The following is a 16,349-nucleotide window of genomic DNA, read 5'->3' as shown; positions in this document are numbered from 1 at the left end:
AGGAGTATTACGACCGCTACGGGCATCCGGATTCGCAGTTCTTTCGTGTGTCTTTGCCAGGTAAGTGCGATGCTCCCAAGTCTACGGGGTTCGTGCGGTTGACCACGTGGAAGTTAGCAAAGGGCTTACATCCGATAATTTACGCGTGGTATGGGAAACATCTGCAGGAGAAAGAATGGATTCCCATACCCCTGCTGAAGTTTCTCGAAGAGCGCGAACTGCTCACGTACACAGCGCATGAAGCCATATTGTGCCGCTCCGCGTTTACGCAATGGTTGCCAGAGCATAATCCCACTGCTAGAATTGTCATAGGCAAATTCACCCAGGGTGCAAAAGAAGGAGAAAAGCACATGCAAAGGCGTTTGATAACCGACGACGGAGAGTTGAGCTTCCTCGTAAAACGTGCACATGAGCAAGGAACGATGGTGTCCGTAGAGAAGTGGAATTATTTCATAGAAGGTAAAGGTGAGCAACGATGGAATGCGTTGTGCTATTATCAAGATCATCGCCCACAATATTACCATTTGCGCGCCAGCATGCTCGCATATGCGCATATCAATCTATTGTCAATGCTGTTGCGGTTCGACAAGGAGGATATCCCGCGCGTGGCTACGGATTCCCTCTACGTGAAGCCCGAAGTGTTAGAAAAAATGCAAGAGTTTTACACAGCCGATGAACTCGCGGAAAGTGGTCAATGGCGTGTGAAAGATGAAGAGATAAAAGCCTGGAGAGAACGTGTGGAATACCACGGGAAACACGTAAAAGGTGCCATAATCCCCACTGAGGAACCATTGCCATCCGTTGTGGACCCCATTTCTTACCAACGCTTTTCGTACCTGTACGGGCCGGGAGGCAGCGGTAAAACCACCAGGGTTTTGGAATTATTCCCCCGCGTGAAGGTGTTAACGCCGACGCACCGTCTGGAGAGGGAATTGACGGAGATGGGTTACGACGCGCAAACGTACCACAGCTTCTTTCGCTGGAACGGTCAAACGTGGGTGCCGGAAGCAATACGCGACATACCCCCGGTGATATTATGGGATGAGATTTGCACCGTGCCATTAGAGATCTTACAGGAATTCGTAGACTTCCTCCGCGGAAAGTGTCAAGTTATATTTGCCGGAGATCCATGCCAACCTCCTCCCATTTGCGGAGAAATGCCCCATAAATGGTTAAAAGGAATGGTAGACCATGCAGTGGAAATCAATGCTGACTACCGCAGTAAGGACGAAGTAAGAGACTTAAAGGCATCATTGAGAGGCCTCAGCGATGCAGAGCAAAATAAGACTTTGCGTAAGCATGTGCGGGCAAAATCTTACGAGGACTTCCTTCACGCGTGGCATCCAGAGGATTTGGTGTTGAGCAGCAAGCGCGCAGCACAATCGCGAATACAGAAAGATTTATTAGAAGTACACCGCGAAAGATTCCCAAGCCATTTGGTGCCCGTTTGCTACAAGCCTCGCGATACCCGCATGCAGAAGAGAGACGTGTGGGTGCCGGGCACCGACGTCCAACTGCGAAACGCGGTAACTCATGATAAAGTCTGGGTGCCTATGGGAAAGGTTGAAAAAATAACCTCCCATCCAGATTGGCGTTTGGGATATTGTATGACAGTCCACAGCGCGCAAGGTCTAACCGTAAAGGAAACCTTATGGATTATAGACCAGCGGTTATGTTGGAGTAATTTGATTTACACTGCTGTGAGCCGTGTGGAGCATGCCAAACAGTTGCGGAGGGCTTGGGGTCCGCAATTGCGTTACGATAAAACGCCAGAAGATATAGCAAAGGAGAACATTGCTAAGAAACTCCTTCGCTATAAGAGACACGACGAAGGAAAAAATATGACGTTCGACCTATGCGTGGACGACGTCTATAAGAAAGGGGCACGGTGTGCCAAGTGTAACATACCTCTACTATGGAGGTTTGACCCAAATGACGATCAGCAGTTCTCCGTGGATCGTATCAACAACAAGCGCGGCCATTGCAGAGGTAACGTAAGACTGACATGCCTAGAGTGCAATCGGGCGCGTGGTGCTGCGCTACTCTGAGTCTTTAGGAACTATGAGCAGCTCTTCCATGACAAATCCACGACTTGGGCCATTTAGGTAATACAACACGGGTTGCCCTTCCTTGGTGACGGACTTCGAAATCTCATACGTTTCCAAAGACCAGTTAGGATCCGTGGCTCTCTTTCTGCCACCTTCGAGTTCCCCCGGCTGATAGAGGTATCTGACCACTATGTTGCGGGGGAGCTTTTTTTCCTTTAGTCCGACCGCCCTTGAACTTCTGACGTAGGACTTGTGCTCCACGTGTTTCTTTTTCATAGCATCCCTGGGTTTTATTCCCGTAGCCCTGGCCGCCTCGTTATTCAAAGCCGCGATGACCTGGGGGAGCCTCTGGGTCCATTCCCTGTTGCGTTTGGAGGGATCTTCCAGCTCTTTCCAATACTGGTATCCAAAGAGACGCTCGGCCAGGGTCTTATTAAATCTTTCGACGATGCTCTGACCCCTGTGGTACTCTGCTTCGGCTCTCCTAATCTTAGTGTCGTGGTCTTTCAGGGTCTTAGTTACCACGCCCATGAACTCTGTCCCCGCATCCACTTGCAGCAGCTTAGGCCATTTCAAGACGCGCTTATAAATCCTACCTAGGGCTTCTGCGACTTCCCCAGAATCCTTGCTGGTTATGGGTTCGGCGTCCTTGTATCTGCTTGCGATATCAACTACGGTCAAAGCGTACCTATAGGTCTTTCTTCTCACCTTGTCATGTGGTAAGAAAAGCAAATCCGCCTGATGAACTTCATTAGGGGTATTTACGGTAAAGCTGGGTCCGGGAATGTACTTAGGCACGGGAAGATAGACCTGCCAGAGGGTTTGTTTTTTTAACCAGTTCTTAGCCGTTTCTTCTGATACCCTGGCCGCGGTCGCGAGTTTCTTGATGGCCGACGCTCCTCTCCAATAGCCCTCAGGTCCATAGTAAATCCTCTTGAGTTTGTCCTCTACGCGGCCCATTATATGAATTCCAAAACAAGATTGATCTTGCGTCCGTTGAAATCCACCGTCTTTCCGTCCACTTTAATGGTGATGTTTATGCTTTCTACCAAATTAGACAAGTCATAGCTCAAAGAAATGGGAGTGTATTCTACTGGGTCAAATGGATTACCTTTGGGCAGAAACTTGGACATAAGAGAAGACTTTTCTCCATTGTTGTAACTATGGACCAAGTCGCAATAGACTTCGTAAAAGGATGCGACTTTCCATTTCACGGGTATGGCCGCGTCGGTAATTGTCTTGCCTGAGGCACATAATAAAGATCCCAATGGGTCAAGCTTTCCAAAAGTTACTGAATAGTTTGGCATATTATGTTTGAGGGTAATTTCGTGCGGCAATCCTGTGGTGAGCGTATAACCGTGTTTTGCTAATTCCTTGGCCAGTGTGATTGGCGTATAATGTCCATCGGGCAGCAATACGGCTTGATAGTTAGATCCTCCTGTATGCTCAGTGACTATACCCCTAATCAGGTTATACCAAGAATTGTACAAAGAGCAACTAACCAGCCGGACCTTATGGGCTTTGATGGGAGGATTCAAGTAAGTGGTAAAGTCATTCTTGTCGCTTTCCAAAAAGACGATCATTATATTAGATACGCCAAAGCTACGCCTCCCGCCAGCCCTGCGACTCCTACAAAGACCAATTCATTGTCTTTTTGTTTCTTAGAAGGCTGGTAGTAATTCTTAAAGTCAGGCTTCTTTAACGCCACTGTGGGATGCGCTTGCGCATAAAGTTTGAAGGCGTAGTCTGTGTTTTCAAAGTTCTTATCCGCCTGCATCTTGTCTTGGTAGTTCTTGTCCAACCAATCCCTGTAAGCTTGTCTTTTTTCATTCCAAGCCGCCACGTCTCGCTGATATTTCTCCAGCGCTAAGTCGTGTCTCTTCCTTTCGGCGGCCAAATCTCCGCTTTTGTCGCCTCTGACTAATCTATCCAAATACTGACCACCATAATTAGCTCCAGTGAATGCTAAGGCTGCAATAACTCCGCCTACGACTAAGCTAACCATTTATATATTACGCCGTAGGCAGGTACTTTTCCTTCTGTAGGTAATTCTTTGCCATGATAGCCCCGCCTACGGCAGCGGTCATTTTAGCAAAATTAGCGAAGCTCTTGCTTGGGTCTTCAGTAAAGTCTTCTTTGAGCACTTTCTTACCCACCCAACCAATACCCGCAACGATGGAAGTAATGATAGCTGCTTCTTCAACAGTTTTCAACAACGCGGTCGACATTATATTACAAAGCGAGAAGGTTATTCCATTTCAGGGATTTTGCTTTTTCTAACCTCCACAGGTGCGTGCACGGGCGCGTGATATGTTGGTGGTTCTACCTTTTTCGTAGCCCGCCATTGTAAGTAGAGGCTGCCTGCTGCTATAGCAACTCCTAACGCGCCAATGACGTAGCCGGGATTCCAAAAGGATCCCTCTTCTTTTTCCTCCACCTTTTCCTCTTTCTTTGCTTTGTTCTTCCTGTTCATCTCCGCGAGCTTCTTCCCCGCGGCAACTCTGCCTGGAGATTTAGCCTTGGTAATCTTTTGCTCGGGCTGCTCTACCTTCGACTCTGGTTCACTCATTTATATCTAAGGACTTGAAGGACTTGATAAGTAACTTGACGACGACTTGAGAATGACTTAAGGACGACTTGACTAAGTACTTGAGAATGACTTAAGGACGACTTGACTAAGTACTTGACAATGACTTAAGGACGACTTGACTAAGTACTTGACAACGACTTGACTAAGTACTTGAGGCGACTTGATCAGGTACCTCAGTAAGTGCTGCCTGGAAGACCTTTTCGACTTCTCTGTCCTTCTTGAAGTCCTTCCAAGAGGCACCAAAGGTGCCCGCAAGTTCCTTCAAGTCGACATGCTGAGCTACGTGCAAAGCCGCAGAGGCGACTGCCATTAACTTACCGCACTTCAAAGACAACCACCCGCAGGTTATCTTAAGTTCTTGGGCGATAACATAGTCATCTCTTATGTCCTTCTGTAGTTGCTCCACGTCGTCTATAGGCAGCGCAAGTCCAAGCAATTTAGTCGCAAGTCGGATAGCGGAGTCTGCTACGGCGTCCGTGGTCTTACTTGCAAGGGCAGCCTCGTACCTCTTATGGAACTTCTTGACTTCATCTTCTGACAACTTATTAACCTGCTCATGGGTAAGTTCCTTGCCTATCATTTCTTTGCACTTCCCAGAAGACACAAGGATGTTAAGTTGTTCCTTGAGGTTACTTTCATCTAGCTGCGTGGGGACTTCATCTATCAACTGCTCAATGTCCATATATGTTAATGGAATACGGAAACCTCAAAGAGAAGATCATCTTGGAATGTTGGTGCGTTTTTAAATGCCGCATGTATTCATGCAACTGTTCCTTGGATATCTCACCCCCATAGTCGCTTAAGATGGTTTCCAGGTCACTCCGGCTCGGAGTATAAAATACGACAAGTGAACCTATGTTTTCCCTGAAGGGCTTAGAGACGCTGGTAAGCTGCTGCGATAGTAGCCAGACGCTGATATTGTCATGCCTACCGCTGAAGGCAAGCTTCACCAACTCCGAAGTGCGTCTTTTTACGTCGTCCCCGCAGGCAATGTCATCCAATATGAGGAGTGTCTGCGTATCTTTAGGGAATTGCTTGTGCCAGAACTTCAAATGGCTGGATAACTCGTTAGGGTCTAAGATATCCACAAAGAAGTCGTCATCGTTCACTCCTATGCCCGTCCAGGTGCGGTTATTCACATAGGTGGGACAAAGTAGCACTATGTAGTCGAAGCGGTATCTAAAGGGTCCTAATAGCTGCTCCACGACGAATTGGGTCTTTCCGCAGCCGGTGGGTCCTACTATCAGAGCATTGCAGGGAATATGGTTCGGATCCATTATATATACGATGGACCCAGTGGAAGCAGTAAGAAGGATTGCCGCCGACGCAAAAGATAAAAGAGACACCATAGAAATGCAAAGGGAGGAGATCGATCGGTTAAAGGAGCGCGTGCAGGAATTGTATGATGAAATGTGCAGCCTGAAGCGCGCGGAAAGGTTTGGTGCGCTTTTGACGATGGCCGGTTGGGCAAAAGAAAGCATTAAGGACTTTATGCGATATCCCCTGTAGAATGTTAACAATAAGGTTAAATCTTTGTTAAGTATATGTGGAAACTATTCCAAAGAATGCCTCAGAATGTTGACGTTTAGGTTAAATCTTTGTTAAGTATATGTGGAAACTATTTCAAAGAGTGTCTCAGAATGTTGACGTTTAGGTTAAATCTTTGTTAAGTATATGTGGAAACTATTTCAAAGAGTGTCTCAGAATGTTGACGTTTAGGTTAAATCTTTGTTAAGACGTGCCCTTCAAAGGGGTTGTTATTTTTATTTATTATTATTAAATATCCCTAATTATTCTTAATAATAATAAATAAAAATAAGAATGGGATTTGAGACTCTTTGCACGAACCCAACTTTACTATTTTAAGCCGCCTACTAATCCTTACGGGCTTTCCACATATACTTAACAAAGATTTAACCTTATTGTTAACATTCTGAGACACTCTTTGAAATAGTTTCCAGGCATCCTTAACAATGTCAACATTCTGAGACACTCTTTGAAATAGTATCCGGGGCAAAAGAGTCCATTAAGGACTTTATGCGGTATCCCATATAAGGGTTATTAAATCCTTATTATATATGGAGTGTGAGCGGTGTAACAAGGAGTTCAGCAGCAAGCAAATGTTAAAATACCACCTGGAAAAGAAGGTATGCGCTAAGAAGGCACGCGAAAGGCGTTGTAAGGAGTGTAATCGACTCTTTAGCAGCGCGCAAATGTTGGATTACCACGTGGATAACCGCGTTTGCCTAAAGAACGTATGTGAGCGCTGCGAGGAGGACAAGAACGACGAATGGCATCGACATCGGTGCCGCGGCAATTACGACCTGCTGAGCGTGGCTTGCGAGGAGCACGGCGACGTTGCTGCACGATGTTGCCCAAAGGAAACCCAAAGGAAGTTAACGCGCCGGAAGAAGGAAATTGACCAGCGCTTTGCGGAGTTTGACTGCGTCGAAGGCGTAAGGTGGGAAGATAGGGAATATTGGGAGGCAACCTGCGAGCGTTGCGGCTGTCAAAGAAGTGACCAACATGTTTGGCAGTGCCTCTACGACGGTCAAGGCGGCTTTAAGGAGTACTTAGATCGCTTTGAGGCCTGGCATGCCGGCAATGAGGCGGCAAGGAAAGCCCGTAGAAGTTAGAAAGGACCTAAGATAGTAAAGTAGGGTTTGCGCAAAGAGTCTCAAATCCCATTCTTATTTTTATTTATTATTATTAAGAATATTCGATAATAATGAATTAAGGATATTTAATAATAATAAATAAAAATAAAGACCCCTTTTAAGGGCGCTTGCATAATGAAAATAAGAACCCCTTTTAAAGGTATATGCTAGCCTACGCAGCTGCCTTTCTGGGAGGCATTCTAATTACCCTTTCAATATATGGACTGTATTACTTGCGAGCTACCTGCCGACTGCATTACCCCTCGTAAGCCGCCGCGTAAAAAATACACCTGCCTTCATTGCGACAGGGTATTCTCCGAAGGATCCTTTGTGGGGCATTGGTGCTCCGCGGATCCTAAAGCGCAGCGGGCGCTTAACTACAAAGAGGAGATGGAGTGACTCTTCTTTCAATGTCAAACTTCCATCGGCCATTTACCTTACCATAGCTGCGTAAGTGGGTGAATTCCTCGCCCTGAATTACGTACCGCACGCAATCCGGCGCCCAAAGGGAATATTCCTTGCCTTCTAAGTCTTTGAGGACTAACCGTAAACGGTCGATGTCTTCGAAGACGACGTAATTTTTTATTTCGTATGCTTTACCGTGGGCAAGATCACGCCAGTGAGTCAAGCTGAGCTTCATTATACCTATGGAATATCTTTAGGTGCGTTTTCAAAGTGGCGTAGGACTTAAACCGCTTTACACAGCCCTTACAGGGAATACGAATACCATCCGCGTAATCCATCAGGGCACGGCAGATAATGTCGTAATCGTTGCTAACCATCGTTAGGTAACCATTTACGTCAAGCTGTGAGATTTTCTTAGATTGCTTCGCGGATAAGACGCCGTTTCCTTTTGGGGTTTTCAACTCAATACACAACCCGCGGTATTTCTTATGCGCATTTAGGATTAAAAGGTCGGGTTGACCGGCTTGGTAGCCTTTTCGCCAGCAGGTTATTCGCTTGCTGTCTGAATCTTGAAGTTCGCCAAGACCCGGCGCTATGATGAAATCGGGGTAAAACCTACGTGTGTAGTCGACGACCTTCGCGTGTAGGTCGGCTTCATTTTCGATCTTGAATACTAACTTGTTCGCGGTGTTGAAGCGCCGTTCAATTTCATACTTACCAGTCTTTCTTAATGTCGGAAGAACTTCCTCGAGCACCCAATCCTGGAATGCCTCTGCCTTTGGCATTTTAGAGCTAAATATCAGCTGATACAACCCAGATTCGGTTACGTACAGGGAATGTGGGTGTGAACTGGAAGGGAGGCGATTCACCTCCATTCTAAGTTCGCTAAGCCTTTTCTTATACTTTTCACGAACATGCACCTTAATTGCATCTTTTGGGCGCTCATAGCCCAACGCCAGCGCCACTTCCTTTGCTTTGAAGTACAGTTCGTTGCCTTGCACTATGCATTGCAGTTTGGTGTCGTTGTTTTCAAATACGCGAAGCATATTATACGTAAGGGATATTTTTTTATCCTTTCGCTTGGCTCAAGGAACGCGAGCCTAGTAGGCAACGCTCTTTAGCTGATTCATTTCTACGCTCAGTTGCGCGTCAGACACGACGAAGACGTAGCAGTTTATCTTGTCACTGTTGCCCGCAGCGGCATTCTTGGTGCGTTTGATCTCCAATGTTATGCCATCCTGCGTATTTACTAGACGTAAACCCTGACCATGTAGGTCTTCGTCGTTAATGGTGCGCATGTCAATCCATAACGCGTACTTATCCTTAAAGAATTCCTCGGGGCTAATTTGGTTGCCAAACTTGCGCATTGCCTCCCTGTACACGTCTGCGGGCTTTATCCCCTGCGAGTAGACCTTGTTTGGAACGCCGTTGACATTTACCCCCACGTTAGTAATGTTGGGGTTGTGGAACGCTTCGGAGTCGCGCTTACCGGCTTCGTAGGGTTTGGCAAACACCAACATCAACCCCGTGAGACTTCTTCGGGGGATGTTAATACTTTGGTTAATAACCTCATCCGTCTTATCTAGGAAGCTAAATGTCTTATACATTACTACGTGGTCGTATAAGAATGCCTTTCCGGCGCTATATTCCATGCCAGCGCTACGGGCCAGCTCTTCGCTGTACACGGTCTCGTACTGTAATTCTAGATTAGTGATAGAATAGGGATCCACGGCTCCGCTAATTGCGCTGTCCATTCCTCCTATGACGTTCGTAGTGTCCGCCAAGGTTACTTCAAACTGTAACTCGGATAACTGCCTGGGGTAGTACACACCATGACTCGTAATTACTTCAAAGTCCAAAGGGATAACGTATTTGGTACCGTACGCAGTTACTACCCTTGTTGCGTCTGCTACTGCGGTTGCTCCACTGGAGTCCGTAGGCGCGGGGTTAGTATCGCTGCGAAGCTTACGAAGAATAACGCTTCCAATTCCCTGCTCTATCTTTTGTGCACGGTCAAAGGCTGTTAGCCACAGATCCTTATACGTGGTGTACAAATCGTACCTATTCAAATCCAAGAGGGATTCCCCTGCGAACTTGATTCTCATCTTAGAGACGAGGTTCCTACCCACATTATTGACGGTATAGCGCTTGTCCTTGGTGCTTGGTTGTATTGCTAGGTCAAACCTTAAAGCCAAGGTACCAGGAACCAATACTAGGTTATCCGTTAGGCGGGGCACGCCTACGTACAGGGTTTCCCCTGGCTTTGCGCTGCTGGGGGTGAATGTGACCCGGTGAAAGGTGCGTTCTGCTTTCAGCCCGCCAACCTGCTTAGGTAATACGTTGGGATTTAACTTTGAGCTTATCATATATAATGGAAGTAGAAGGAACGGATTTTGACCCCCTTACCGAAGAAGGCCAAGTTGATATTAACGATGAAGAATACGAGTCTTTACTTCCTAATGACAACGTAGACGGACGAAGTCTCTTTGAGAAATTAAGTAGTAAGTATGGTAGGAGGGCCCGCGATGCTATGCGTTCCTTGAGAGATAAATTTAGGTCTAAGAACCCCCACACGCCCATTCCAGAATACTTAGAAATGGAATCCCTTGGCGTGCGGTCGGACTTAATGGCGGACCTCATCGAGGACCTAAGGGAGCGATACCCAAGCCTAAACCTGGCTCTCTTAGACATCCAAATAGGAGATAAAGGGCAGGTTCAAGTTAGAGAATCGGGTAGGGAAAAATGGCACAACCTGTATCAAAGGAAGAATTCCCACCTGCTTAACAACCAACTTCCAAAAGGAGTCACAAATGCGCTGGGAACGCCCAACTTGACCATGCAGCGAGGCTCGACTAGGGAGGAAATGCGACTGGATTTCAATAAGATCTTTAAGGCGGCAGCTAGATTATCGGCCTTTGCAGGCGGCCATGGAACATACGAAGAATTAAGGGCGCAAGTAGGAACGCTAAGTGAGTCACTCCAAACCAAGACAGAGGAAGTTGCTACGCTGAACTCTCAAAAACGGGAATTGGAGGCCAAGATAAATAAAATACGGACCTTACCAGCACGCCTTGCCGAGCAAGCCTCTTCTGCATATGATTTAGCGGAAGCGCAACGAGAATTGGCCGAGATTACTAGCCGAACGGAGGCAGTTAATAACGACTTAGAACGAATCACCAGGGAGCGCGAGGACCTCTTAAGGGCAAGTGAGGATTTGGCGGCTCTTAAGGTGTCTTTCCAGAATCTAAAGCTGGAAAACGACGTCCTCGAAGAAAGATTTAAGGAAATGGAAGACGAATTCATGAGGGGAAACCAAGCTACTGTTGAAAGTCATGCCGCCGAAGTTGCCGACTTTCGGCAGCGGATATCTAAGTTGTTAGATGAAAAGACCACTGCCGTGAAGGACTTTCAGAATGCCTTTAGCCGCTTGGCTGGTAAGGATGAGCAGCTAGTACGCATAGGAAATGAATTAGTGGAGAGTCACGACAGGGAAAGGCGTATTATAGCACAAATGGCTGAAAAGGATCTGGAAATAAGACAACTTCAGGAGACCATCGAAGACCTGCAGGGTCGAATAGAGCGGCAGCAGGAAGTAGCTGTGGACCAAACTCGCTCCGAAGAGGAAAGGGAGGCTGCTAGGAAGGAAGTAGATACGCTTGAAATACGCCTTGCGGAATTACGGGCGCAAAAGGAGAAGTTGGAAAAAGAGCTGGGGCTTACCACCAAGGAAAAGGTAAAAAGAGCTCTGGTGAAGTATGGTATTCCGCTGGCATTTGCGGTTGCTATTTCGAGCGTAGTAGGAGTTATCCTTAGCACGCTTAAGGCTACGGGCGCGGGCGTAAAGAAATTAGGCAGTGGGCTGACGGACTTGGGAAAAAAGATGGCAGCCGGTCTTCCTGGGCTGCTGGGTTCGGTTGTTTCCTTGGCGCTTAGGGCCGGCGGAGAACTGCTAAAGTTTGTGGGGAATAACATTTGGATATTAGTCGTAGCTATTGGAGTGGTACTCCTGAAGAAGATGAAGAGGTAACTCCTATCCGATAGGCGCCGCCTTCTTAGATGGTTTCTTGTCCTTCTCATTGGGTGCCCTGGGCATTCTCGGCTGGGGATAAGTAAATAGGGTATTAGCCCCGGGCTGATAATTTGGTACTAAAGGTAAGACGCTCATGGTGCTAATGGCCTTATGACACCAAGCAGCGTCTACAGCCGTTTCAAACTTACCATTTATTCGGAGGTTGCCGGGGTTGGCGCCAGAGTTGGCGGCATCGCTGGGGCGAACCTGAAGCTTTGCATATTGACAATTAGCTATCATATGAAAAGTCATGGGCGTTAGATCTTCTCCGCTAAATGGATTGGGTTCCGACGAAAAATGGACTGAATGCCTATTACCTTTTGTCCTATAAGGCGCCAATGGGGTATTGGTCTCGTCTACGATTCTAAAGCCGGCATTACAACTCCACCCCGTGTTAATGCTAATAGTACATATTATTATTCCTAAGCCCCCAACCTTTACCCACAATCCGGTGTCGTACCAATTATCATTTTCGTACTTTCTCTCCTCTAAGTCATGAAGAAACCAATATTCCTTTATGTGTGGGTTCATATATTCTAGGCACAAAAGGCGTCATCTTAGAGGCTTAACACCGTAAGAGTGCTAATGGTTGCGTGATTATAAGGCTGATCCCTCTGATCTTCTATGCTATTTACCGTAGCCGACGCCGTGTCATCTACGCGTATTTGCAACTTTACCTTCCCATGGCAATCAGCAACCATGTGAAAAGTCCAAACCGAGAGATTTTCGGTGCTGGTGTCGGTCGGTTCTACTGAGAAATGCACGGGCTCTCTGTTGTTCGTCTTCGCGCGCATGGGCTGTAATACTCCATTGTCGTCACAGAAACGAAATCCTACGTTTGCATCACTCGCCGTACCAATGCAAATACTGCATATTATCAACTTCTTTCCTGAGTAGTTCAAATTCACGGACATGTCCGTGACATCAACCCAAGATGCCTGGTTGTATTTTTTCTCGCCTGTGTAAGTCGTATAAACACAATCTACTCCAGCTACGTAGGGGTTGTTCATCGCCATATATAATAGCTCAGACCAATGCTTGCAGCTGCTAAGCCGGCTTTTAGTAAGTCATGGTCATATTCCTCGGTGACCTTCTTTACTGGTTTCTTTGGTTCGGGTTTTCCTACATGCGCCTTCTTCGATGGGTTTTCTACCTCTTTTTTTGGTTTCTCTACGAAGTGAGTAATGCCCTTGGTCATGTCAGAGTTCACGTCATTCACTCCAAACTTCATATCCTTAGTAGCTCGCTGCAGCTTGTTGTTATAACCCACAACGGAATTGGTGTTAATAACCAAATTACTTGGCATTAACCAACAACCAGGCGACAAAGCGTAATCCAGTCGCACTTTAGACTGCTGCACCGCTAATTGATATCTCTGCACCGACTTGGATATGTCGTTCTCTATTATTGCTGACTCAAATAAAGTTAGGAATTCTTCTTGCGTTTCCCGCGAAGCACCTTGGGATCCAACGATGGGGCTGCGGGTATTTACCTGCGCTCCTAAGATGCAGTACACAAATGCTTCAATGCTGCGGTTAATCCTGGCTAGGTTCCTTAAACCTTTTCCTTTCATCAACACGAATGGATCCCAAGTGCCGAGGTAGTTCGATTGGATTCTGGTAATTAATGAATTATTGCTCTTATCACCACCCATATCACCGAACTCTAACTCATTACTTGGGTATTCCTGATGCCCATAATCGGCCGGCTTCTCACCGTTGGCACCCCAAACGTAAACGATGCCAAGGCCATGCGTCTTACCCTCTTTGTAACGAAAGTCTCTTTGCTGTGGTTTGAACTCATTAATTAACCTTTCTAGGGCTGCGGCGTTATATCGATTATTCATTGGATTAAATGCCTTATCTCCCGGTAAAGGTACGTTAAGCTCCTTCAACAACCTCCTTACCGTAAAGGCAACGTGAAACCGCATGATCGGAACGTGAAACATATCCGCGGCAACGCCACAACCTTTAGTGGCGGCCCAGACAGCAAAGTTTAACTGCTGCGGCCAATATCGCATATTGGGTCCTGCTAACCATTCCCTGGCCTCTTTACCCGACGTATGCTTTAACATCGTATCCCCATAGATATTCCTTACTACTACATCAAATGATTGCCTACCCACTGAAATCTTCAGGAACGTTACCATCGTTTCAAAGTCGTTTACACCACCTTCAGCATCGTAAAATGGGTAATCTTCCGTGGTTAACAATAAGTTTCTAGGAAAATTGGGCGCTTTATGCACGGGTGCCTCCTTCGTTATTGGCAAATGCTGTGCCTTTTTCCTCTCCTCATGCGGCTCCAAGTCCGTATTGCTGTACATTCTTTCGCCGTTATAGTAAATCCCATCGGGTCTTCTTTCGAACTTACTAGGGTCTGCATGCGGAAACATCTTCCTAAAGGCTCTCCAATTCCAGTAATCCCGGTTGTCATGATGTGGCTGGTCCTCAATATCATTCCCAAAAGCGTCGTACATTAGTATATATAATGGATGTTATACCTTCAGCACCTCAGTTGTACCCAGATGTTCCCAATTATCACGCTACCACTAAGGATACAGGTCCTAACGAATTAAACGCTGAAAACTTTAGGCTCAACAAAGCAAACTTAATCCTGGCTTACTTGGAAGGGCAAGCGAAACACTACGAAGAGGTCAGGAAAAAGTACGCCAGAGCCCGAAGCATACTACATAAAATCGCGATAACTTCCGGCTCCATGTCCGTGGCGTTAACAGGCACTGGCGTTGCTACTTCGCTTACCGGACCTGGAATAGTCGTTGGCGTTCCTTTGGCCAGCGTTGGAGCCGTCTGCGGCATCGTTTCCGCTGTTACGACAGGCATTATGAAGCAATTGTCCGGTAAGATATCCAAGCACGACACACACATAGCCCTAGCAAGAGCAAAGGCTAACACCATCGCCGACTTAGTCTCCCAAGCTCTGCGGGACCGCCGCATAGACGACGCGGAGTTTTCTTTGATCCTCGCGGAGGAAAAGAAATACGGCGAATTAAAGTCGGGCAATAAAAAAACCATCGTGAAAGATCTTTCCGAGGAATCTCTCAAACAGATCTATCAGAAGGCAAAAGAGGAGCTCCAAAGAAAACTCGCTCAGTAGACATCTGCTTTGAAAAGAACGTAGGTGGATTTCGACTGCACATTTCATCTTCTCGGAATCCATTCTAATAGGGGATGGTTGGGGTCTATTTGCTGGAATATTTCGTAAATTACGTCGGGGTAATAAGGAATATCCTTATCCAGCTGACAAAACATCCACTCGGCCCTTTGCATATCTGGGACATCAGGAATACGCCTACCGGTAATTTCAGACAAAAGATAGGGAATAGCTTTGTAATATTTCCCTAGCTTTAATTTTTTCAATGTCTTTCGTAGACTTTGCGGCGAGGGCTCTTCCAAATTGTCCACGATCTCCCGCGTGTCTAAATACACCGGATGCAACCCCTGGATATAATTCATCCAGTCCCTGAAGTATTTCAACCTCTTATATGGCGTTTTCGTGCGACCTCCATTGGCGTAATACTGTTCTTTGGTAACATTTGGCACCGCATTACGAATATTCTTACCACACTCATAACACTGTGCTGACGTGTCCTCCTCTATCTGTATTTTTTTACCACAACACCAAAAAGATTCTGGCTTCGGTATGACAACTTTAGACGTTAAACAAATCACACAGAAGTCGTTAACGAACTTCTTACACTCATGCATCGTATATCTAAAGGATATCTTTCCCTCTGTTTGCGACCCCAACAGAGCAGCAGTTAGGCACATTTCGCGTGTCGGCCGATCGCGCAAGACCCCCTGTAGGGCGGGTTACCGACCTCTAAAAACCCCCCCCCCCCCCCCTGATGTTTTTCGACTTTCGATTTTTGGCTTTGTCGGCGCTCCGCGAGTCCGCCTAACTGCTGCTAAGCATGGACTATAGCCCATTATTCTACCGATTTTGCACCATTCTCACACCTTTTGAAACTATATGCATTATTTATGAAGGATGAAAAATAGGTCATTTTTGTCCTTTTTCTAGCGAAAAGCATGGACTATAGCTCATGCTTTTGACCAATCTTGGTCCATTTTCACACCTTTTGAAAGTATATGCATTATCTATGAAGAATGAAAAATAGGTCAATTTTGGCAATTTTCGAAGAAAAAGCATGGACTATAGCCCATGGTTTAGACCGATTTTCGACCGTTTTCACACCTTTTGAAACTATATGAAATATTTATGAATGATGAAAGATAGGTCAATTTTTGCCTTTTTCGAGCAAAAAGCATGGACTATAGCCCATTATTCTACCGATTTTGCACCATTTTCACACCTCTTGAAACTATATGCATTATTTATGAAGGATGAAAAATAGGTCATCTTTGTCCTTTTTCTAGCGAAAAGCATGGACTATAGCTCATGCTTTTGACCAATCTTGGTCCATTTTCACACGTTTTGAAAGTATATGCATTATTTATGAAGAATGAAAAATAGGTCATTTATGGGCATTTTCGAGCAAAACGTATGGGCTATAGCCCATGGTTATGATCGATTTTGGACCATTTTCACACCTTTTGAAA

The 16,349-nt window shown here is 46.2% G+C and overlaps 1 protein-coding gene across 1 annotated transcript; it reads left to right on the top strand.

Moving 5' to 3' along the window:
• The first annotated feature begins 14,240 nt into the window (after positions 1-14,240).
• On the top strand, positions 14,241-15,563 carry LOC148912352 (uncharacterized). The gene is made up of 2 exons (XM_089027635.1): positions 14,241-14,626; positions 15,159-15,563. Exons 1-2 carry the CDS (start codon positions 14,257-14,259, stop codon positions 15,251-15,253), a joined length of 465 nt encoding a protein of 154 aa, XP_088883761.1. The 5' UTR covers positions 14,241-14,256; the 3' UTR covers positions 15,254-15,563.
• Positions 15,564-16,349: the final 786 nt, after the last annotated feature.

Source organism: Actinia tenebrosa, unplaced genomic scaffold (genome assembly GCF_029948245.1).
Source record: "Actinia tenebrosa isolate PJP-AT-01 unplaced genomic scaffold, QUT_ActTen_1.0 PGA_scaffold11__36_contigs__length_13525064, whole genome shotgun sequence".
Taxonomy (NCBI): domain Eukaryota; kingdom Metazoa; phylum Cnidaria; class Anthozoa; order Actiniaria; family Actiniidae; genus Actinia; species Actinia tenebrosa.
This window is presented reverse-complemented; position numbering and strand designations above follow the sequence as displayed.

Coding starts and splice junctions, on each gene's coding strand:
- LOC148912352 (XM_089027635.1), top strand. CDS start 14,257: ATGGATGTTATACCTTCAGCACCTCAGTTGTACCCAGATGTTCCCAAT. Junction 14,627..15,158: donor CATTATGAAGCAATTGTCCG/GTAAGATATCCA, acceptor TGTCTTTCGTAG/ACTTTGCGGCGAGGGCTCTT.